This window comes from Lathyrus oleraceus, chromosome 1 (assembly GCF_024323335.1).
Source record: "Lathyrus oleraceus cultivar Zhongwan6 chromosome 1, CAAS_Psat_ZW6_1.0, whole genome shotgun sequence".
Lineage (NCBI taxonomy): Eukaryota > Viridiplantae > Streptophyta > Magnoliopsida > Fabales > Fabaceae > Lathyrus > Lathyrus oleraceus.
Window position 1 is genome coordinate 3,088,162 of NC_066579.1, and position 24,012 is coordinate 3,112,173.

General features: G+C 36.4%; 1 protein-coding gene across 2 annotated transcripts; it reads left to right on the forward strand.

Annotated features, from left to right (window-relative positions):
- Positions 1 to 10,695: 10,695 nt before the first annotated feature.
- LOC127115795 (major pollen allergen Ole e 10) lies at positions 10,696 to 11,733 on the forward strand. Of its 2 annotated transcripts, none has more exons than XM_051047274.1 (3): positions 10,696 to 11,097; positions 11,182 to 11,445; positions 11,532 to 11,733. In XM_051047274.1, the coding sequence occupies exons 1-3, from the start codon at positions 10,977 to 10,979 to the stop codon at positions 11,555 to 11,557; spliced, it is 411 nt and encodes a 136-aa protein (XP_050903231.1). In that variant the 5' UTR covers positions 10,696 to 10,976; the 3' UTR covers positions 11,558 to 11,733. The 2 variants fall into 2 exon arrangements, with proteins under 2 accessions (XP_050903231.1, XP_050903274.1); XM_051047317.1 differs by having other exon boundaries at positions 10,751 to 11,031.
- Positions 11,734 to 24,012: the final 12,279 nt, after the last annotated feature.

A 24,012-nucleotide genomic window follows, 5' to 3' on the forward strand; every position in this document is an offset into this window, starting at 1 on the left:
CATCTTCTAGACAAATGGAATCCATACTCAACTTATTCATAGAAGGAGCCCATGAGAGTGGTACAAATCTCCATTATGAATTCAACAGAACTTGGAGAAGAAGATGCCAACTCACAGAATAACCTAACATATCTCTCTCCATGGAATTCCAATCCTCTACCATGTACTCCATTCTGAAGCTTTCAAAAATCAATTCATAAATTGGTTTTCTTTGAAAAGGTTTGGGGATCTATTACCCTCCCAAACTCGTCAACTCACAAATAAAACCATAACTACGAATAAATAAGAAAAGAGTTGAGATGTTACATATGACAATTAGCAAATGAAAAATAAGAAAAGAGAAGTTGAATAAGAAACGCAAGAGGGTGCTGAGTGAAAATGAAGCTCGAACTGGTTTGGAATAAAGAAAGGTAATACTTATTAAAAGTCGTGTGTGGTAGACAACAAAATGGTTGCATTTAAGACTAGTAACTTAGGGATATAAAGGTAATGATAACTTAACTTGTATCTGAGTGTCAGGGGAGTAAGTGATTATTAAAATTGAACCCTTAATAAAAGCAGGATGGCCAAGAATTGGAAATAAAACCCCTATAAAATAAAATGTAACTTCTAATCATCCTAGAGAGGAGACAAATTCTTTCACATACAAATCAGAACTATTGAGCATCATGGTTCATTCCCCTAAAAAGGCATTTTGCCTCTTTTAACCTATGGCTAGAAGGATTGAACTCGGACCTTAATCAGTATACCATAGTATTCAATTCCAGACTTCCTCGTAAGAGGAAAATTGTTAGAAATGATAACAACTTCTCCTTTATAATTCCTTGGGGACTTGAGAACGATTATGTGGCCCAGGGTATATTTGTCATTCTTCATGACAATAGCGAATATGTGTAAGCCCTGGTGATCATTGTATTTTCATGCATATTTTTCACTATTATGTTGCAACAATTCTAGAGTTTCTTTTGTTATTTCTACTATTTTAGTGTGTTTCTTTAGCTTACTTTATTGTTACATTTATTTTAATTTTGTATGGTATTTTCTAAATAAACAACTATTTACATTTTCTTGCTTCACAGGTCATAACTTGGGCTACGAGAATCAAATTGAAGCGTTCTAATAGGCGTTGGAAAGCTAAGAGAATAAAATAAATATTTCATGTTTAAGTCAAAAGCAGATTTGGAGTTTAAAATACTACAATAAATCGTTTTAGTTTCATATTTAAGAAAATACTTAGTTTTTGGGTTGGTTTTGTATTTTTTCGGGTGGGTTGCTATTAGGCATGAATTCCCTTGTTCTATTTAAACAAATTAGTAATTTTAGGATTCATATTTCAATATTCACGAAATAGAGAATAGGGCATACGAATATCATGAAGAGCTAATTCCCAAAGAGTTGCTATACTATATTCGAATTCCACTTTGAGATTTTTATTAGTTTTAGTTTGATTTTGATTTCTTTTCAATTCTTCCTATAAACTCATTTGCTTAATTTGATTACTTTCGTTTGCTTAATTCGATTGTTACTTATAGGATAAAGTTGGTTAAATTCGATTGTGTGTATGATCCTTAACTATAATCATGTTAGCGTAGCTTTTTCGTTATCGTGTTTGATTAAGTCGCGTTTGCTTAATTCGTGATAACTTAAGTCCGTTTGCTTAATTTGGAAATTAGGAATGAAGCTAGTGGAAATATACCCGAACGTATCGCACGCTCGAACATATAACAGAGTTGCCGTCGAACTTTATTTATCCCCAAAGGGATGGGAAAACATCGATAAAACCCGGGGGAAGAAATATATTGGGTAAGGAAGTCGGTTATGCAAGGGGAAGGTATTAACACCCCAAATATCCATGGTACTCCATGGGAACCGTTTTGTTCTTTCTCGCTCGAATGGGTGTTATATATAAGATTAATCGCAAAAGAAAAGGGGAAAAGGAAAGAAATAGATAAAATGCTCGGTGAGGATTAAAGCTCTCATGCCTACGTATCCTCATAGTGCAATGAAGAATTCAGAGCTTCATAGTTTAAAGAACTAGAGGCGGGAGGTGAAAAGAATTGTGATTAAAGTATGGTATAAACCAAAGAATTGTATGATTTGAACTCCAACAAGGGTGAAAAGATGAACCCAAGAGTAAGGTGGCTATCACCAATACGCGGGCTAGTAGGACCGCCGCTATAAGGTAAAGCCGAAAAGACGAAGAAATAAGTGTTTGGGCACAGTCCCAAACATCTCTTGGTTCACAAGGTGACGCAAGAAGGAGAATAAAGAGATAATGTATTTGGCTCAAAGATAACTGATATATCACATGGAGTGAATGAAGGTAGAATATGAAAGCTTTAGTGGAGATGAACAGAATGAAGTGACCAAAGTAAAAAAATTGAATCTTTGGTGATAAGTGACTGAAGAAGTATTGTTTGAAATCAAAACGTGAAAGTGTATTGGAATCCATAAGAGAAATTAGATTTTTACCATAGAGGAAAGCAACTTTAACCGATACGTGGACTAGTATGACCGCCACTATAGGGTGTTTAGCCAAAAAAGGAAGGAATTAAGTGTTTGAGGCTATAGCCCAATACACTCTAGGTAGAAATGCAGACTTTTTGTTATACGTCCTAAAAGGGTATGTATGGAATCCCAAAGAAAGTGTATTTCGATGTCAAAGAAATAATATGTCACTGGATGAACGATTTATGATCGAAGATAGATAATGGATAGTGAAAGATATGGATGGTTCCCTAAGTCAAAAGAGGAATAATTAGAAGTATGCTCACTAAGGATCCGCATCCTTGTGCCTACGTATTCTCATTGTGCAATGAGAAAGTCAGAGCAATCCTAGTTCGGAACTACAAGAATAGAGAGAGAGAGAGAGAGAGAGAGAGAGAGAGAGATACAATGATGAAAATTATAATTTGTACTGACAGAATGGTATCAATAAGTATTTATCCAAGCGACAGGGGACTCACAAGACAAACCCAATTTCAGAGATTAACTACCATGAGACAAGGAGAGAGAGAGAGAGAGAGAGAGAGAGAGAGAGAGAGAGAGAGAGAGAGAGAGAGAGAGAGAGATGTCTAAGCAACGAAGACTCACAAGACGAACACCAATTCAAGGAATGATTGCAGTACTGTATAGTACAAGAAATAGTGTATCACTGGATGTGGAACAAATAGTTCGAGATCAAAGAAGAATAGTATCTTGGATCCAAGAAGGAGATAAACTCTTAATCGAAGAGCAAGGTAGGCATTTACCAATACATGGACTAGTAAGACCGCCACTATAGGGTAAAGCCAAAAAGAAAAACTGAATTAAATGTTTGGGAATAGTCCCAAACAACTCTCGATTGATGAAGTGGACTTTCGTTAAGACATCCCAAAAGGATAGACAAGGAGTCCAAGGAGAAGTATGATTGATCTTAAAAGGATGGTATTGATTGGATGAGTGGAGAATGATTGATTGATAAATAAGGCAGGAATAGATAAGGTAGCTCGCGAAGAATATGAATTCTCCTACCTAGGTATCCTTATAGTGCAATAAGGAAATCAGAGCTTTCGTAGTTCATCCCACTAAGGCTGAAAGCGAGATGATTAAGAAGGCAAAAGAATGGATGATAGAATGATTGATTGAAAGAATGTAATAGACTTGATAGTTACTTGATAAGAATCACACTAAAGTCTATGATTAAAGGTGGATACGATACACAACGAGTCAGACGTCTCGCACCCAAAAATATCCAGAACGAGTGTAGGAAAGCTCCAGTCTCATTCCTTCTTTACTACCTAAGGCTCGTGGCATGTAACTCTCGTCTTAACTTTCAAGTGGAGAGAGGAGAATATTTGTTGTTATTTCTTGTGGTGATGAATACCTTATCAATCATTTGATTCGAATTGCACTAAAGTCTATGAATAGAGGCGAATACGATGATCGTTGGGTCATTCATCCCATACCCAAAGATACTCAGAATGGGAGTAGGAATTCTCCAGTCCTACTCCTTCTCTATTGCTTAAGGCTCGTGTCGTACAACTTGATTCATGATTGATAAGTTGTTGATGTAGTCCTTGCTTGTTACATGATACTTTATGAAGGGAGAAAGGCTTGTCAATCGTATGATTAGAATTGTGCTAAAGTCTATGAATTGAGGTGAATATGATGAGCGTTGGGTCATTCGTCCCGTACCCAAAAATATCCAGAATGGGGGTAGGAAGTCTCCAGTCCCACTCCTTCTCTATTACTTAAGGATCATGCCGCACAGTTCTAACTTTGATTTTACAAGTTGTTGTAGTTTGCCACCTTTGATTGCTTGTATTATCCACTGCTTGGTATGACTGAGGATGCCTTGAGAATCTAACTTGAGGCTTCGAGCTCAACAGCTTAGAAGAAAAGTCTTATTAAGTGATCAATGGTCTTTTGGTCACTCAAATTAGACTGTGGGACTATACAAATTTAAAGGATTTAATTGATCAAAATTTCTTTTGATCAACTTAATCGGAGGGTTAAGGTTTTGTTTAAAAACTAGGTTAGCACCTAATCTAACGGTTAGAATTAAATCAGACTATCCTAAGGAGTTATGCCATAGTTGATTACAAATTCTATGTTAGAGAAATCCTAAGGGAGCTTGTTAATGTTAAGACTTTTGGATTAAAATTCAATGTTAAATTCTATTCCTAAAGGAGCATGTGATTATATGGGTAAAAATATCCAAAATTACCCCTAAAGGGTAAAATGGTCTTTTGATAATTTTATGGTTATTGAATCTAGAACTCTAATCATGAAAATTCTAGTTAAGCTGAATTAAATTCTAAACTATTCTATTGCTAAAAATGTTATTAGGTTCTAAAATATTCCAATTTCTAAAATTATTAATATTCCTAAAAATCTCTATTTAAATCCAATTTCAAATCTAAATCAAGAATTTTAATAAACCTAACAATCTTCCTAATATTTTTAGAAATCCTAATTAACTCCTAATTTACCTAATTAACCTAAAGTCTATTAATAAAAATTAACCTAATTGACAAAATCAAATAACAAACAAAAACAAAGAAAAGAGAATGGTCCTTTGTAGAACAGAGGGGGTGTAGGCCCGGTTTAGGCGTGTGTACTGAAAAGTGAGGGCAAGATAGGGTCCAAACGCATGGGCTTCAGTTGCCAAAGGCCAATGCTAAATAGGTTCTCTTTTTGGCCAGGGGGTGCAGTAGGGAAATTGGAGTGGGAGAGTATTTTAATGGGCTTGGAATGAAAACAGGCCCAAACACAAGCAATCCCATGGAAGAGCGTTGACTGGCCCTAGGTCAACAGAGTTTGAAGTTGTAAGCGCGTGCTCTAACCATGGCCACTTACCTCGCCTGAATCTCGCCGTGAGCCGCCGCGCCGGAAATCTCTTCCGGCGGAGGTGGGCACCAGAAATGGACAATGGAACCACCTCCATCTTCGTCTTCACCTCCTGATCAAGAATCCAACCTCCAAATCACCTAATTTTTGGCCTAAGTCCATAATCGATCCCAAATCCTCAAGAATCCTAAGGAACTCAATCTCTAATTACGCGTCCATAAATGAAATCCAAAGCTCATGGTGTTAGGGCTTTGAATTACCTCAATGTAAGGTGCAGTATGACAATCAAAATGCGAAGAAACAAAGAAGATGAACCTACCTCCGAAGCTGAGACTTGCTCCGGCGAGTGTTGATCAGGGAAGATGAAGACAGAAAATCACTTGTTTAAACAGGTACTGTATTGCCTTTATCTTCTTCTGATTTGCTTGTCTTCCAATTCTTCTTCTTCCAAAATTATGTAGTGTGATGGGGTTGAGCTCTCTCTTCTCGAAGCTTCAATGTGAAACTTCAATGGAGTTTAGAAATTGAGCTTTGAGTGTGAGAGGGAGAGGATTTAAAGAGAATTTAGGAGCTTTAGAGTGATGGTTGCAAAAAAGATAAGTGCCCAAATGATGATGATGATCATGATTAAATAAGCATTAGGTTTGGATTAGAGTAGGCTTGAAATTTAGGTTTGGAGTTAGTTAGGTGAGATCCAGAGTTAATTGGTTTGAACTCAGTGAGTTACTCACTGAGTTAGTTTGTTATGGCCTTGAAAGTTGTTATGACAGTTGGTTGGTTGATTTAGTGAAATGTGTTCAAGTGATTGCTTATAACTGGCCATTGCAGGTTAAAACTTGAATGATGACTTGTTGTTTAGTTGGCCCAATTGCAAAGTGCAATAGGTAGGATTAAGTGTGGCTTACAAATGTAGGTTAATAAATGTGTGGTTATGTTGTGCAAACTGTGATTTTGGTTATGTTTATGCAGGGCATGTGAACTATGTGGTGCTTCTGAGTTTAACCTTGTCTGTTCCTTTGGTTCATAGGTTGAATCTTGTTCCCACTTCCATGACAAGTTGCCCTTGCTTGCAGGACTTAGGCATTATACCAAATGGTAGTAGACTGGTGTTTTGTTGAACTGGTGCAGGATGCAGGTTAGCTTGATTGCTTGTGATGTGTCAAAATTGCAATGAATATGCCTACTGATGTGCAATATTGCCACAGTTGCAAATGGCCTTGATGTGTTGTGGATTAAACCTCACTGCTAACTTGTGATGCAGGGCCCATTTTATACCATGATGCTATGATGCTTTGCTGAAAAAAAGAAAGTAAGTATTTCTTATGTGTGGATTAAGTTTGTCTATTGCAGGTCCAATTCTGGAGTTGAGTCATTGGTTCTTTGGCCATGGTCACATTTATGACATAAATCCATACTTCAATTGGATCAATTCTCATAGTTTGTGTTTGAATTCTGGATTTGTAATGGCATTGAAATTTAGTGTTGATATAGGATGTTTTTTTGTCTATGTTTGAATTGCTCAAGGTCAATGTTGGTTTGTTTCAACAAGCAAGGCTAATGTGTATTGATGCAGGTATTTAAGGTTCTGCAATGACTTTGTTTCAATGCAATTCTGAATTGGTTTTAGCTTATGGTTTACCTAGTTCATTGCAGCAGGTATGTACCATGTGCATTGCTTCCTGCTTGGTTTTAATGGTGTTCATGCAGGTGTGCATTTGTTTTGTATGATTGACTTGTGATTGCACCTGTGAGCACACTTCTGGACTTCAGTTTGGCACACTTGCAAGCCTTGGCTATCTCCGACTTGGTCCATTTGCAAAAAATTATGTAAAACAAGCGATGAGTCGACTAAAGAAGGGGATGAGTTGACTCAAACAGAGTTTATTTCAGGGTTGAGTCGACCTATGAATCGACCTGTTCGGACCCGTGGCAACATGGTTCAAATGAAAATGGGAAATGAGTCGACGTAAGGAGTGGATGAGTCAACTCATTCAGGTTTTCCAGAATTGGGTCGACTTGTGGCTCAACCTGTTCGGACCTGTGGCAACATGGTTCAAATGAAAAATGGGAAATGAGTCGACGTAAGGAGTGGAAGAGTCGACGTAAGGAGGGGATGAGTCAACTCATTCAGGTTTCCCAGAATTGGGTCGACCTGTGACTCGACATGTTCGGACCTGAAGGTTTTGCTTCGAGTCATGAGTCGACTCACAGAGCTGAAACTTCCAAAAATGAGTTTTGCAATGTATTATACATTTTTTGCATTTTTGTATGTAATGAATATTTTATGGATGAAAATGAATGGAATTGGCCAATTGAATGAAAAACAAATTGACTTAATACATGAATATGTCAATTGAAGTGGATTTAATTTTGGGATTCTATGATCATGATTTGAAATTAGGTATGTATAAACATGACCTGTATGAACTAATTTGAAATGGCTTGTATAAACTCAAACCCGAGATCCACAACTGACTCATGAAAGAAAGAAACATGAACCTTAGCAAAACCTATGGACCAAGCAAAAATGGCGTAACAATGATCAGATGAATGAATGGAGGTGGATGGAAGTTATGAGACCAATGACTTAGGTTATGACTAATAGGCTCAAGCACCAATGATGGAACCACAACTAAGGAGACAAAATGAATGGACCAAGCACATGAGGCTGGGTGAAACACACACTGAGTGAAAGATCACATGAGATTAGTGTTATGAGCCACCATTAGGGTTTTCATACTCTGAGGAATGCCATAATGAGGTCTTCATGAATGTATGTCCCACAGATCAAGAGATTGGGGTTTCCAACATCACCAGATGAAAAGTCAAGCCATGAGGCCCATTAGGACACATCTTCCTTGATTAAGGTTTAGTGAAGCATAACCTTCAATCCAGGTCTTTGAATCAATCGAGATACTTCTCAAACAAAGCCAAAGCTCCATGATCCCCATCCTTAGGAGATTTGGGGTTTTGGAGGCCCTTGAGCCTTGGTACAAGTCCAAGCCAAGTTATTGCACAAACAGACCCTAGCTCCCCAGGCTAAGCATTTGGAATCCACAACAATGAATGGTGCTTATGCATGAGTTATTAATATATGCAACTGAACTCTGGTCAAATGATTGGATAAAGATAAAAAAGTGGGGACACAAATTTTGGGGTACAACAAGGAACATACATCATATAATATCAATTGCGCTTATCAGTGGGTATTATAATCGAATAGGATCGAATCCTCTCAGGGAATTGAAATCATAAGAATCGATGATAAGTCAAAAACCGATACATTAGATTAGCTTATTTATCAATTTTGCTTTTACCTTAATCATCTTCGATTTAACTTATGAACCGTAAAAACCCCTTATTGTTATGATTGTTGGTTAAAACATTCAAGACTCCTTGTGATACGACTCGAGTGTTGCTTCTGTTTTGCTACGTTTTTAATTCTCATTTTTGATCTGTGTGCGACAACAAACCAAATTGACACCGTTGTCGGGGACTCTTTTATAATTTTAACCAATTTTAGAATCCTAGTTTATAGTTTTGTTAGCAATTTTTGTTTTGTTTTTCGTTGTTGTTCTTTTTATTTTCAGGGTTGCAGTATAGTGATAAGTATCCCAACATATCATGTGAGTCAGTAAGCTACTATTTTGAATTGCTCTGAATTTTTTCCACAAATTCAGTAATAATTCAACAAACAATACTCTCTTAAAAGAGACTGTTAAGTGATTTTGACTCTCAAAATCGCAAATTCCTTATTTTCCTATTTTATTTGATTTATTTTCTATTTTTCATATTTTCAAAAAAATCCAAAAAACATTATAGATTCGTTATTTTGTTTTATTAGATTTTTAGTAATATTTTTATAATTTTTAGATTTTGTTTTAATCATTTTTTCATTAGATTTTATTAGTCATATTTATTAGTGATTTTATTTGACTCTGTGTCGATTCTATGTTGATTTGATTTTGATTTTATTAGTGATTTTATTAATCATATCTGATATTGATTTTATTTGATTATATATTGATTTGATTCTGATTTTGAATTTGATAATCATATCATGGCAGATCAAAATAGACTCTTAAGATAACTTACTACACATTCACTTTTTCCTGATTTCCACTCTTTGTCTGATTTTGATGACATTTATACTTGTGATATTTTGTATTGATACCCACTTTTGTTCAGTTTGTGCTGAAATTGAAGTCTTACATGTTGATATTTCTTATAATATTTCTACTGTCAAAGTTGATGTTGCATATGTAAATGTAGTTTTTGCTGCAAATTTTTTGATATCCATTTAGCAACCATCTGCTTAGAGCTTAAGTCACTCCCTTCAAATTTAAAATATGCATTTTTAGAATTTAAAGAAAATTTACCTGTAATAATTTTATCTAAACTTGAATCTGAACATGAACAAAAAGTGTTGTAGGTGTTAAAGAAACATAAGAAGGCAATTGGATGGACTTTGGCTGACATTTTTGGTATTAATTTGTCCATGGTTATGCATGAAATCGTACTTGAGGATGGAGAAAAATTAGTTAGGCATCCCTAAAGGCGGCTTAACCTCTTGATTTTAGATGTTATAAAAATTAAGATCTATATTCCACTAGAGGACAAAGAGAATACCACTTTCACTTGTCCATTCGACAATTTTACTTATAGAAGAATGATATTTGATCATAGAATAAAAAATAAAGAGACTGATAGAAATTTCAAAGTCAACGAACATCGCCTTAAACTACTTCATGAGAGCCCCACATTGGAAGAAGAAACTGCAGAAGAGCTCTCATTAGAAAAGACTACTTATGCACTTCATCCTGGCCAAAGCGAATAGACCGACCCAAATTAAATCATTGATTTGATAGGTGGTAAACTTTAATAGATAAATATGGCCTTAAGAAGATATTATTGATCATGAATACTCTATCTCGAAAAAACAAACAAACAAGGGAGTTGATATTTATTCAATATCCTTAACTAGACAAAGACACAAACACCATAATAAAAAATGAATTGACGGTGAATGACTTAGAATCTAGAAGATCTTATAAAAACAGACAATCACTACAATTTCACATATACTTTTGATAACATAAAATATTGCTACTCTTGCTGGCTTAACACCAAAAAAACTATCAAATTAGTATACTCTACTTAGTGTACTAGATTGATTTGTAAACCGTATGCCGTATGCCGATTTACTTATTTACATCTCTCATAAGTAATGGGGTAATTGTTTTCCAATCAAAGGTTTTGATTCTCAATAATATGACTAGTACTACTTTTGAATAAAAGCCATAAAGCAGATCTTAAAATTGAGCAGTAACAAACACACAAGTACAACTCACATCACATGCTGCATCTACCCTTTACTTTTTCCATTCAGTCCCCACACACACCCCCATCAACTTGTCTCAAATCTCAACGTCTCTCTAATTTTCCTCTTAATCTATCCGTTAATCTCACCTCACATTTTCCTCCTTTTTAAACCCCCCCTTTCATTCCACACACACATTCTCTCTCTCTCTCTATATATCATTGAGCTTCTCATTCACTGCACTGAGTATAGCAGACAGTAGCAGCAGTACTTCATATCAGTACAGACAGATTGCAGCATCATAACACTAACAACCAAACCAACCATGGCCACTAAACTGCCTCTTCTCTTTTTCCTTTTTTTCTTATCTCTCACATCAGGTATGTATCCGAGAATTGGTTTTGCTATCCAAAAAAGAGCAACAACGCCGTACACATGCTATTTCTGTATAATCTTTATTACTCCTAGATGTTTTCTTTTCCTTTATAATTTCTCTCAATTATTTCACTTGTTGAGTATTTAATGTGCAGGGTGGAATGTGATCATGGTTAATGGACAGAAAACATGGTGTGTAGCAAAGCCTTCATCAGATCAAGCAACACTTTTATCCAACCTCAATTATGCTTGCTCTCAAGTTGATTGCAGAGTTCTTCGTAAAGGATGTCCTTGCTCTACCCCTGACAATCTCATCAACCATGCTTCCATAGCCATGAATCTCTATTATCAATCTAGAGGGAAAAATCACTGGAATTGTGATTTTAGAGCATCTGGCTTAGTTGTTGTCACTGATCCAAGTAAGTCACATAACTTATTATACTTGATGTTTGAGGTTTTAAATTAATTACTAAATTAATATTTTTTCTGATTCTGAGTTGTGCAGGTTATGGTGATTGCATTTATGCATAGAAGTGGACCAGTCACTAGTGGAATCTATATACATATATAGTATCTTATGTTCTTTTTGTATCCAAAATTTGGTGATGTATTTGGTTTATGTTGCTGTAATCTTTTGGTATATTGGCATTTTCAACCTTATGGATATTGGCATATGATATATTACATTACATCAAATTTTCACTTTATTAACCTATTAAATCAACCTTATAGATATGTGTGTTTATTTATCGTGTGATTTGAATGTGTTAACAACATTTGAGCATACTATATTCAAAAACCCGAATTTGTATATTTAGTCTCTCTCGTAATACATACCATGACACACATTCATTGAAAATTCAGATATTTTACATCAATCAATTTATGGAAGACAACTATTTAGGTTAATCAAAATAATGTCATATTGTTTGAAAGTCGAGATTATAATTAGTTTATATACAACACGTATTTCTCAATTTAACTAGACGCCTTTTTCAAATGATAATAGTGACAAATTTTCATACTAAAAAAAACAATATCTCATAGGCATAATGACGCGAATTTGAGATTGACATTGACACAAGAAGGAGGGGTCAGTCCCACATATTCGCACTCCGATCATTAGTCTCGATTGCAGGGCCAAATGTTTTGGTACACCAAAATAGCGATCGACTGGAATAAGGGTGAGCCATTTTGGACAAAATCATGAGCTTGTTCTCACACCCAAAACAGACAATACCTGGTAGCTGCAGTGGCATAGACTTGAGGTCTATCAGAACATGGTCCGACCAAACCATCCAAAAATACAAGTCTTATTCCAATGGCCAATCTAGAGTTTCGCGGTCCATTTCATTCACTCTTGCAAGATATACATCTATGTCCATACTCTTGCAAGGTATACCCCTTTAACCACACCAACTTTTGCGTTGGAGTGATAACCTTATAGCACTATTACAAATAATGCTTTTAACGTCACATGCGAAAGAGATGTAACATCGGCTACCGAGGCGACGTAAGGAATGGCAACATGAAAATATGCCACTTAACACCCCAGTAAATGAAAAACTGATGGGTAAAGTTATTTGATCATGGGTTCGAATCCTATCATCTACATTTTTATTATTTGCAAAGTTTGATGGTGCGTCCAACATGAAATCTCGAATTTGTTTAAAACCAATGTGATAATCATATATTATTACATCGGTTTTATTTAAAAATCGAGGGATAAATTTTTTATATATATTTTCGTTTGTACCTGAATTACATAACCATATCACATAATACAAAATCATATTTTACAGATTTTTGAAACAAAAATATTGTACATGCATTACAAAACCATATCACAGAAGAACAATAATTTACACCATATGCAAAGGCAAAATTGGACAAACCTTATAATTTTACAACAAAACTAAATCAAATGATTAACCAACAAAAGCAATTACCAAATTGGAAAGTCTTGTAGGCTTTCCAAAAGTTCTATGCTAAGATTTGTCACCGGTCGTAAAAAACTATAATTTGAACAACAACTTTTAAACCAATTAGGATAATCAACAACAATATTAAATCTTTAGTAAAAGGAATAAAAAAGAGTAAAATGAATAAGTATAAATTACTAAGTGATATAAAACATTTACTTACTAGTTTTCTCATATTCCCTCTTTATGATCACAACAAATAACATGCACATCATCAGAATCATTTTCTTTTGATGATTGACATACATGTGTTGTGAAACAAGGGGGCTCGTAGTTAAAGTCTTGATTTTCATCAGGAAGATATTTTCCTTGAAGTACAATTAATCATCTAGTGTTAGAAGGATGAGTGACATAAAAAAATTCTTTTGCTTGGGTTGCCATGATGAATGGTTCGTTCTTATAAGTTTTCTTTCAAAGATCAACATGTGTGAATCATAATTCATCGGTTTCTACATCAGTGTTACTATCGATCCACTTGCACTTAAATAAAGGAATTTTAAAAGATTCTTTTAAAATTCCTTTATTTAAGTGCAAGTGGATCGATAGTAACACTGGTGTAGAAACCGATGAATTATGATTCACACATGTTAATCTTTGAAAGAAAACTTATAAGAACGAACAATTCATCACTTGTGATGATGCTTTGTATACCCTTTGAAGATCTTCATGTAACTCTCTATGGGATACATCCATTGTAAATAAACTGGACCACAAATTCTAATCTCCCTTACTAGATGGACAACTAATTGAACCATAATGTCAAAGAATGATGGAGAGAAAAACATCTTTGATTGACACAAGATAAATGCAGCCTCATGTTCCAACTCATCTAAATTTTTAGGATCAATGACTTTACTACATATAACATTGAAGAATAAGCATAATTTGGTTATAGTTAGCCTTTCATTCCTTGGTAAAATGTCACAGATAGCCACTGGTAGAAGTTGTTGCATCAAAATATGATAATCATGAGATTTTAAGCCAACTAATTTATGATCATTCTTTGACATAAGTTTCTTCATATTTGATTAGTACCCTTGGTGAACTTTGATACCCTGCAAACAATCACAAAAACATTTTTTTTAGACAGAGTGTGACAAGCTGAGAGAAAATATGTTATATTTTCTATTTCTTTTAGGGCTAACTCTCGTCGTATACCCATCGCCACCATATCTTCACGGGATTTCTTATTATCTTTTGTCTTGCCTTTAATTTTGAGAAGTGTTCCAATCAAACTATCACATACATTTTTCTCCACATGCATCACATCAAGACAATGTCTTACATCAAGACTAGACCAATATGGAAGATAAAAAACATCGACCTCTTTTTCCAACTATTTTTCTCCATGTGCCCTTTTTGTTTACCTTTTAGTTTCTTTCCAAAGACAACCTTAATGTGTTGTTGTCTTTTATAAAATTCCTTCCCGGTTAAGGGCTTTGGAGCAAAATCAAACTCCTGCTCTCCATTAAAAGCCTTCTACGATCTACAGTATGGATGATTAGGTCTTAAAAAATTTCGATGCCCAAGATAAAAATACTTTTTTCCATGTTGTAATTGGTAGTGGCATGTATCAAATTCATATATATGACACGCTTTATGTCCTTTGACGTTGTACCCAGACAAATTATCGTATGCAGGAAAGTCATTAATTGTGCAAAACAACATGGCACGCAACTTAAATTTATCACTGGTATACAAATCATCAACATCAATTCCTTCCTCCCACAAAAGTATTAAATCTTCAATCAATGGAGTTAAATAAACATCTATGTCTGAAATTCTGGTATCAGATATAAGATGTCGAAGGTAATGTCACGACACTAATATCTGTTAACACAAATAGGATAAAGATACAGAATGGTAAAGCAAATGACACAAGCAATTGTTAACCCAGTTCGGTGCAACTCACCTACGTCTGGGGGCTACCAAGCCAGGAAGGAAATTCACTAAAATAGAATCAGTTCAAAGACTCTCTGTACACTTCAACAAGTTACAATCTTTCTCACCTAATCTCTACCCGTGCAATTTCTACCTAAGCACTCTTAGATATGAGAACCCACTCACTTCCCTACAATCACACCTGTGATCTTAAACAACAATCCCTTGAGAAAAGAAAACACTTTTTAATAACACACTCTTGATTTTACTTCACAGTTTCAATCAAGAAGACACACTCTTGATCTTGCTTAACAGCTTTGATCAAGAAGACACACACACTCAATCTTGCTTCACAGCTTTGATCAAGTAGACACACACTCTTGCTTAATAACTTTAGAGTGACAATTTACAACCACAAATCAGTCCAATTCAATCATCAAAAGATGACTTGAATGGCTTACAAGTCTCACGACTAAACAAACACAAACCCTAACTCTCTCTCTATATTTCGCTCAGTATTGGTTGTGTTGTAAAACAGGTTTTCTAAGTCCCTTTTTATAGAAGCTTTTAGCTGGGCTTGGACATCTTGAAAACCCTAAATCTATTTTCCAATTAAATCTTTTCATAACAGCTGGTTAGATCTTCTTGGAAAATAAGTAAATCAGGTTGTAATCCATGATTGAATGCGCCAGCTAATCAGATCTTCAATCATACATAGATTGCCATTAATTGTGCAATCACAAAACACCAGACATTCATACTGAATGTTCTGTGTACATGATGTCATGACATCAGGTCTGACATCCTGGAAAAATCCTGCATAATTCCATAATTCCTTTTATAGCTTCCAGCAGGTACACAAAGACATCAGGTGTCATGACATCGTGTATGACATCCTGATACAGTCTTGCATAATTATGTTTTTCATTTCAACTCAAGCAGGAACACAATATCAGAATCCATGGCATTGTATATGGCATTCTGAAACAATCCTGCTTGATTATGTTCTTGAACTCCAGGAGGTACATAGGATATCTCATGTTAAGACATCACACATAACATCTTGTGAACTCTCTTTGTTTTACCAAAATTGCTGCCAACACTTAGAACCAACAAACTCCCCCTTTGGCAAATTTTGGCTAAAACATATATCTGTCCTTTTTGTTCACAAGGTAAACTATCAGCAGTTTAAACAACATAATAGTAGTTTAATCAGCAGTAGAAGCAACACAATTACTAGTTATAGCTACTAGCAATACACACATGCACAAGGGTACTTCTCCTCCCCCTAAATCTGTGCAACAAAAATAGAATTACTAGTTATGGATGCAACTAGTAAGACACACAAATGCACAAGGGTACTTCTCCTCCCCCTAAATCTGTGCATACATCAAACAGTCTCCATGAACATAACAGCTACTGTAATCACAACACCTGTACCAGCCAGAATGTCATTTTGACATCTGCTTCAACATCAACACCTGTGCACCATATCAGACATCCTCTTTGACATTTGTAAACAGAACAACATTCTGTTTTAACACCTGTGCATTTCCTTCAATAATAGTTGTCCTTCAGTTCAGCTACATACATCTCACAACTCCACAACTGCTTCCACATTCCACATCAACACTTCTCCCCCTTTTTAGTCAAAATTGACCAAAGGTGACCAATTAGACAAAATAAATATCAATTAGCCTAACAGAGAATGTTAGATCAGATGTTATAACATTAAGAATTTAAAACATAATAGTCAGGAAGTACAAACCATCATCATACACAGCTGTGATAGTTGAGATAATGAACAAATCCAAGGAACTCTTTTAAGCGCCCAAAATATTACAAACAGGCATCAATGAGGACTGCCACAAATTACACATTTTCCAAAAAGAAACAATAAAACTTCAGTCTTCCAAACAGGAGAACAGCTTCCAAGACATCAATCTTCCCAGCACACCTCACAGACTTCACCATATCATACCAGTCTTCAACACAGGAAGGAACCATTAATCAGAGGAAGAAGTATCACCTTCACCTTCAGAGCCTTCAGAGCTTTCAGAGCTGCCACTGGATTGGGCTTTTGACCTTGCATTTGAATCCTTACCAGCCTTCTCTATTTCTTCCTTTTCCAGGCTACAAATAAGAACTTCCAACGCTTCTTTTCTTGCCTTGGCTACTCTTATTCCATTATCCAGTTCCATGCAGGTATCTTTTAGTTGATCAATTAAGCTCCCTTGAGATGCAGGCTCCCTTCTGGCAGATGTCATGACAACATCATTGACATGACTTTCCTCAAAAAGCTTATAGTGAATTGATAGAGGGGACTTTCTCCTGCTTGGAATGTCACTTGTACTCAGGATGCCTGGTTGTTGGCTCAGGATAATGCCACAAATAATGGATGGGAAGGAAATGGGCAGCTTCACAACATTTGTGGAGGCATGTCTGATGGTTTGATCAAATATAAAATTTCCAAAGTCATAGTTTATCTTGGTTCCAATTGCATGAATGATTCTTCCAAGACCAATGGAGATGGTAGAGATATGATTAGTAGGCACCCAGTTGGCTGAACCAATCTTGTGTGAGATGGCATATTTAACAGTGAGCTTGTCAGCTGATAAGTGATTCCTACTAGGCCATTCCTTAACTTGGCCAGCTGTAATAATCCTACAGACCTCGTTGTCTGTAGTCTCTAGATCCACTCCTTCATCAGTTCCTCTTCCTAGGAACTTGTTGATAATGCTTGGTGAGAACTTCACACATTTTCCCCTTACAAACACCTTACAGAACTCCCGACTGCTCTTTTCATAAATATCCTCAGGGACATTCACAATAAACTCTTTTACCAACCCCTCATAGCATTGGGGTAGGGCAACCACAGTCTTCATTAGTCCAACATTTTTGATCAAATCAATTACTTCTTTTACCTCTATAGCCTCTTTTCCAAGCTCTCTTTCAACAACTATCCTCCTCTGAATGACAAATTTCCATTTTGCAGCACCATCTTCTAAATGAAAGGAGATATTGTCTAGGTGCACAACAGCAGCTTTGCGAGGAGACTTCTGAACAACCTGCCTTTTTGCAGGGGAGATGTCTGGGACATCGTCTTTGACACCCTCACCAGAGTCAGAACTGTCTCTCTCTTTCCTTTTCCTAACCTCAACTTTGCTCCAGGATTTTGAGGGTCCTACACCAGCATCCTTTTTCACTCTTGCTGTTCTTATTTTAGCCACACTTTTCCCTTTCCTAGTTCTCAGTTTCTCAGCTACACTAGGTTTTACAAGATGGACCAAAGGATCATCCTCTTCTTCAGAGCTTTCTTCCTCTAGGTCAATAACATTCTCCTGAGACATATTTGCTGGTTTCTTGCTAGGTAAGGTTTTACCTAGAGAGCATAGCCCCTCAGCAGCAACTTCCTTTTCTGATCTAGATGAGTCATCATCTTTATCAGCATGAGGTTCCTCCTCAGGTGAGGGGTCCCTTCTGGACAGAGGGGTAGAAACCCCTTTGACTTCATGCCCTTCACTTAGAATCCTAGTAACTAGGTTCCTAATGGCACGATCAGCATAATGCATGTCTTTTGGAAGAGAAGATTTACCAGGGGTATTACCTTGCTTATCTCCAGCCATGGAGGAGGGAGCTGGGGTGTCACCTGGTATCATGCAAAGCGGAGTAACGTCCAACACGTCTTCATCTAGAAACTCCATGGAGGGAGTCTTTGTATGGTGAGAGGATTTTGAACCAGATGATGATGGATGTTGAGACATGTTGTAGAACTTTTGAGAGAAGTTTCTTTGCCCTAACTGAGTTTCTCTGAGAAGTTGAATGGAGATGGAAACTGTTGTGTTTAGGTAGCGTGTGCTAATGGCATAGATACTATTTTCAATGCTAGGGAATGATTTTTCATTAATGTGGCTCTTTCTTTTAAGTGGGCAAGCACTATTTTTATTTCCTTTTCTTTTCCACTTTAATTGCCATAATTTCACAAGAGTCCAAATCCCTAATTTCCCTCTTTCAAATTGAATATCACCCAAATTTCTTGCAGCCTTGTCAGCTATTTCCATATCATGCTTTAGACCCATGAATTTGTCTTCCACGAATTTTCTAATGGAGTGATGATAGCAAAAACTGTACTTGGTCCCCTTGTGCTGAATATGATTTTTGGACCTAGTTGCAGCATTCGGGTTGTCACAATACAATGTCATGACATCGTGTGTGACATTGTATACAATCATCAGTAGTTTCATCCAACCCAGTTGAGACCAACTACTTCCATTGTGAACACCATTTTCACCTTTCACATGTGTAGGAGCAAGTGTCATCCCAATCTTCTCCATATTGTTCTTGGCATTTTTGCTTTGAGATAAACACATAGTCCCTTGTGGCCTAGTTCCAACAATGCTCTCTCCAGTTCCAGACTGCCTTTGACTAGCCACATGTCCACTTATTTGTTCTAACCTCTCATTTGTTTGAGCCATCATAACCTTTTCTCTTATGAAAGTGAGGTTAGGTCTGAGCTTCTGGTGTGACATCCTTATCTGACATTTCTCACAGACTTGTTTTTCATCACTCTTGAGGGTTCTTCTAGCATCTATACTCATTTTTATACCTTCCTCTTTGACATAGGAATACTTTAAGGAATAATCCATTTGAGAACTCCACATGTAGCAGTTGTCTTTGGTCCTGATTCCTTTCATAATCACTTCACTATCTTTGTTAAAAATTAGACATTCAGTTTTGGTGAAGTTAACATTCAGACCTTGATCACATAGTTGACTGATGCTTATTAGATTAGCAGTCAAGCCCTTAACTAGTATAACGTTGTCAAGTTTAGGAACTCCAAGACAATCAAGCTTACCTGTTCCCTTGATTTCACCTTTTGCTCCATCTCCAAAGGTTACATGGCTTATGGTATGATGATGCAGATCAGTTAGTAGGTCTTGGTTTCCAGTCATGTGTCTGGAACATCCACTATAAAAGTACCACTCTTCTTTGGTTGAGATTCTGAGGGGAATGTGAGCTATCAGACTTGTAACATTAGTCTTAGGAACCCATTGCTTCTTGATGATAGGCCTGTGCTGTTTGGGTCAGGATTGATAGTGATTCTGATGACGAGCAGGCCTAGGATAACCATACAGCTTATAGTAGAAAGGCTTCAGATGACCAAATTTCCCACAGTAATGGCATCTCCATCTTTGTTGTTTCCCTTTCTGTTGTTTTCTCCTCTGGTGTTGTGACATATAATGTGACATCACAATTTTACTTTTATTATGGTTGCACTTAGGTTTGGCTTGAGGTTTGGCACCAGTGTAACTGCTCTCAAGCTTTGAGTCATTATACCCAATGCCAGATTTGTCTCCTGTTATTTGTCCAGTTTGGAGAATCTTGTCTAAGGAGTCAGATCCATTGCTTAACATCCTTACATACTTGGTCATTTCTTCTAGTTTAGAATTTAGAAATATGACTTCAGTTTTCAACTTAGAGATGGTTTTCACATGGTCTGCCTTCTCACTTTCCAACTGTGCTATCTTCTGACTTTCAGCTTGTGGATTTTCAACTAGCTTGGCATTTAGAACCACTGCTTCTGTTTGTAACTTGGAGATGGTTTCCAAGTATTCTACCTTCTCATTCTCAAGTTGAGTTATTTCCTTCTTATGGTTTTCAACCTGTTTGCACAGCTCTACACTTTTGTGACACAACTTTCTGTAGGTAGAGGCCAATTCTTCAAAGGTTACTTCATCATCACTTGAGTCTTCATCAGATCCCCATCTTCCTGTCAAAGCAGTCACAAGATTTGCAGCCTCCTCTATTTCACTCTCATCAGACCAAGTGGCAGTAAGACTCATCTTCTGTTTCTTGAGGTAGGTTCCACATTCAGTCCTGATGTGTCCATACCCATCACATTCATAGCACTGTACCTCTTTTCCTTCTTTGAGCTTCTCATCTGATCTTGCTCTTCTTCCAGCATTGTTGGATTTACTGATGTCAGATGAGATGTTCTTGACATGTGCCTTAGATCTTACATCCATCTTTTCAACAGTTTATTGAACTGTCTTCCCAGCATTGCTACTTCATTGACCAAATCTTCATCAACCTCCTGACTCTTTTCCTCTTCTGTGTTTGACATAAAGGCCATGCTCTTTGTTTTCTTTTCAAAACCATCATTCAATCCCATCTCAAAGGTTTGGAGGGAACCAATTAGCTCATTTACCCTCATGTTGGAAATGTATTGAGACTCTTCTATGACAGTCACCTTCATTGCAAATCTCTTATGGAGTGACATGAGTATTTTCCTTACGAGTTTTTCATCTGCCATCTTCTCTCCCAGGGCTCCTGAGGCATTAGCAATTTCAAGGATACTCATGTGAAATTCATGAATATTTTCATCTTCTTTCATCCTTAAGTTTTCAAACTTAGAGGTGAGCAGCTGAAGCCTAAACATCTTTACCCTAGAGGTGCTTCATGAGTGGTCTTGAGAATGTCCCAAGCATCTTTGGCCACTTCACAGTTGTTTACCAACCTGAAAATATTATTGTCTACCCCATTAAATATGGCATTCAATGCTTTAGAATTTTCAAGGGCTAGATCATCCTCCTCCTTGGACCATTGTTCTTCAGGCTTCTTCTCAGTAGTGGCTTCTCCTTCTTTAGTAATTACAGGATGCACCCAGCTTGTTAACACAACTTTCCAAGCCTTGTTATCAAGAGATTTTAGAAATGCTACCATTCGAGGTTTTCAATAGTCATAGTTAGAACCATCCAAAATTGGTGGCCTGTGAACATATCCTCCATCTCTCTCCATTGTACTAGAAAGTATTGTCCCTATATCTCACCCAGAAACAGAGCAGGATGCCTGCTCAGATACCAATTGAAATTCTGGTATCAGATATAAGATGTTGAAGGTAATGTCACGACACTAATATATGTTAACACAAATAGGATAAAGATACAAAATGGTAAAGCAAATGACACAAGCAATTGTTAACCCAGTTCGGTGCACTCACCTACGTCTGGGGGCTACCAAGCCAGGAAGGAAATTCACTAAAATAGAATCAGTTCAAAGACTCTCCGTACACTTCAACAAGTTACAATCTTTCTCACCTAATCTCTACCCGTGCAATTTCTACCTAAGCACTCTTAGATATGAGAACCCACTCACTTCCCTACAATCACACCTGTGATCTTAAACAACAATCCCTTGAGAAAAGAAAACACTTTTCAATAACACACTCTTGATTTTACTTCACAGTTTCAATCAAGAAGACACACTCTTGATCTTGCTTAACAGCTTTGATCAAAAAGACACACACTTGATCTTGCTTCACATCTTTGATCAAGTAGACACACACCCTTGCTTAACAGCTTTAGAGTGACAATTTACAACCACAAATCAGTCCAATTCAATCATCAAAAGATGACTTGAATGGCTTACAAGTCTCACGACTAAACAAATACAAACCCTAGCTCTCTCTCTATATTTCTCTCAGTATTGGTTGTGTTGTAAAACAGGTTTTCTAAGTCCCTTTTTATAGAAGCTTTCAGATGGGCTTGGACATCTTGAAAACCCTAAATCTATTTTCCAATTAAATCTTTTCATAACAGCTGGTTAGATCTTCTTGGAAAATAAGTAAATCAGGTTGTAATCCATGATTGAATGCCCCAGCTAATCAGATCTTCAATCATACATAGATTGTTATTAATTGTGCAATCACAAAACACCAGACATTCATACTAAATGTTCTGTGTACAGGATGTCATGACATCGGGTCTGACATCCTGGAAAAATCCTGCATAATTCCATAATTCCTTTTATAGCTTCCAGCAGGTACACAAAGACATCAGGTGTCATGACATCGTGTATGACATCTTGATACAGTCCTGCATAATTATGTTTTTCATTTCAACTCCAGCAGGAACACAATATCAGAATCCATGACATTGTATATGGCATTTTGAAACAATCCTGCTTGATTATGTTCTTGAACTCCAACAGGTACATATGATATCTCATGTTAAGACATCACACATAACATCTTGTGAACTCTCTTTGTTTTACCAAAATTGCTGCCAACACTTAGAACCAACAATGCCATTCCCTGGTTGTTTTGGACCCGAAATCATCATTGATAAGATCATATATTTGTGCTTCATGCACAACCATAGAGATAAGTTGTAAATTATGAGAATAATAGGACATGATGTATGATTAGTACTCAAATTACCAAAAGGGTTCATTGTGTCAGTGGAAATTCCAAGCCTAAGGTTCCTCGATTCTAGTGAAAAACTTGGAAATCATCATTGATAAGATCATATATATGCGCTTCATGCACAACCATAGAGATAAGTTGTAAATTATGAGAATAATAGGACATGACGTATGATTAGTACTCAAATTACCAAAAGGCTTCATTGCGTCTATGGAAATTCCAAGCCTAAGGTTCCTCAATTCTAGTGAAAAACTTGGAAACGAGGAACAATTTTCGTCCATTGTAATAAATCAACTACATGGTGAATTATTCCATCACACACTCTTTCTTATACATACCATATAGTATTATTTGCATCATTTGCATTAGCAAACAATCTCTTAAACCTTTGAATTATTGGTAGGTACCACACTATCTTGGAAGAAACACCCTTTCTAGTTACACTATCATCGTCTTCAACACCATTGGCCTTCTTCTTGTAGCATGACTCCCCACATCTCGGGAACTCCTTTAAGTTTTCATATTCTTTCCTATATAATATGAAATAATTACGACATGCATATATTTTGACATAATCCAAACCCATTGAGCACAATATCTTCTTGGCCTCATAACTACGGTTCGACAACATGTTACCTTCTAGAAGCATTTCTTGCAACAATTCAAGCAACTCAGTGAAACTTTTATCTGTCCAACCACATATTGCTTTAAGATTAAATAGTTATAACATAGTTGACAATCTTGTAAAACTTTTGCATCATGGATACACGACTCTTCCATGTCTTTTTTGCAAAGTATTTACCATATTAATATTCTTGAAAGCATCTACCTCAATATCATGAATCATGTCTTCTATAGTATCATTCATAAATTCATCATCGTCTTCAAATGTAGGTGACAAAGGTCTTTTTTTGTCACTT